This window comes from Cucurbita pepo, unplaced genomic scaffold (assembly GCF_002806865.2).
Source record: "Cucurbita pepo subsp. pepo cultivar mu-cu-16 unplaced genomic scaffold, ASM280686v2 Cp4.1_scaffold001256, whole genome shotgun sequence".
Lineage (NCBI taxonomy): Eukaryota > Viridiplantae > Streptophyta > Magnoliopsida > Cucurbitales > Cucurbitaceae > Cucurbita > Cucurbita pepo.
This window is the reverse complement of record NW_019647441.1, coordinates 5,858-7,767: the sequence shown is the minus strand read 5'-3', so window position 1 is coordinate 7,767 and position 1,910 is coordinate 5,858. Positions and strand designations below refer to the sequence as shown.

Below are 1,910 nucleotides of genomic sequence, written 5' to 3'. Positions count from 1 at the left end.
TGAAGAGCCAACCTATCAACAATCGATGACAAAAGCCGCTTTATGTGGCTGACCCTACTGCAAGCGAAAAGTGAGGTGGCAGTCGAGACCCCAGGCGGTAAGAGTCTTTTTCTCCTGTTAGTCGATGACAAAAGCCGCTTCATGTGACTGACCCTACTACAAGCGAAAAGTGAGGCGGCAGTCGATGACAAAAGCCGCTTCATGTGGCTGACCCTACTGCAAGCGAAAAGTGAGGCGGCAGAGGCGGTTAAGCGCATTAAAGAGCGAGCGGAGGCCGAATGTGAGAAGAAGATGCGAGTGCTGCGCACAGACTGTGGCGGAGAATTTACCTCGGCAAGTTTCGGTAAGAACTGCGACGAGATCGACATACAACGGCACCCTACTCCCCCCAACAGAACGGAGTGGTGGAGCGCCAAAATCAGACCATCGTCGAGACAGCGAGGTCATTGTTGGTGACTGCAGGGATGCCTGGGAGATTCTGGGGAGAGGCAGTAATGACGGCCGTTTATCTCCTCAATCGGTCACCAACCCGAAGCCTCGACGGGAAGACGCCATATGAGGCCTGGTACAACAAAAAACCAGCGGTACATCATTTCTGCGTGTTCGGTTGCGTCGCATACATGAAGGTAACACGTCCCCACCTCGCCAAGCTCGATCCTAGGGGGCTGAAGGTCGTCTTCATCGGCTATGAACCCGGGAGAAAGGCATACAGACTCTATGATCCTGTAGGGGGCGAGCTCACGTGTCTCGCGACGTCGTCTTCGACGAAAGCACCTTCTGGCAGTGGAATGACGTGATCGAGGCAGACCATAATCCAAATCAATTCACGGTGGAGTACCTCGTCACCGAGCCGGAAGAAGGAGCCCAGCATCAGGAGCCGTCACCGCCGCCAGCAGGTGCACCCCCTGAACCAGTGGAATTCGCAACACCACGGACTGCGAATTCGACGCTGGATGCCGATCACGATACTTATCTGGAGGCCAGGTACCGGAGGATTGATGACCTAGTGGGAGGAGGTGAACCACCTGGACTGGCAGCGCGCGAGCTCAAAGAAGTGGCCGAACTACATGCCATCAGTGCAGATGAACCGAACACCTTCGCTGAAGCTGAAAAGAACCCGTGCTGGCTGAAGGCAATGCAGGAGGAGATGACATCCATCACCGAGAATCAGACGTGGAGTCTGGAGGATATGCCGCCGGGACACCGAGTCATAGGGCTCAAATGGGTCTTCAAACTAAAGCGCAACAAAAAAAGAGAAGTTGTGAAGTACAAGGCCCGTCTGGTGGTGAAGGGCTATGTCCAGAAGCTAGGAGTTGACTTCGAAGAGGTATTTGCGCCAGTGGTAAGGTTAGAATCCGTTCGTTTCTTGCTGTCAATTGCGGCACATTACTCTTGGGAGGTTCACCATATGGACGTAAAGTCTGCTTTCCTTAACGAAGAGCTGAAGGAGACCGTCTATGTCCGACAACCACCTGGCTTCCTGGACAACGACAACCAGAATAAGGTACTGCGCCTGCACAAGGCACTTTACGGGCTTCGACAAGCCCCACTAGCCTGGAACGCGAAGCTCGACAGTACCTTACTGTCATNGTCTATGTCCGACAACCACCTGGCTTCCTGGACAACGACAACCAGAATAAGGTACTGCGCCTGCACAAGGCACTTTACGGGCTTCGACAAGCCCCACTAGCCTGGAACGCGAAGCTCGACAGTACCTTACTGTCATTGAAATTCAAACGTTGTGCCTCTGAGCATGGCATGTACACGCACGGCCATGGCACTCGTGGGAGTGTACGTCGACAACCTCATAATCACTAGAGGCGACGTGGAAGTCCTCGAAAGGTTCAAGAAGGAGATGTCAAAAAACTTCGAGATGAGCGATCTCGGTGTGCTCAGCTACTACCTCGGCA

General features: G+C 53.6%; 1 protein-coding gene across 1 annotated transcript; it reads left to right on the top strand.

Moving 5' to 3' along the window:
• Positions 1–464: 464 nt before the first annotated feature.
• On the top strand, positions 465–1,641 carry LOC111786267 (the record flags this gene model as incomplete). The annotated part of the gene is made up of 3 exons (XM_023666576.1): positions 465–565; positions 730–1,132; positions 1,241–1,641. Coding segments are annotated over exons 1-3 (905 nt in total), but the record flags the coding sequence as incomplete, so codon positions are not given.
• Positions 1,642–1,910: the final 269 nt, after the last annotated feature.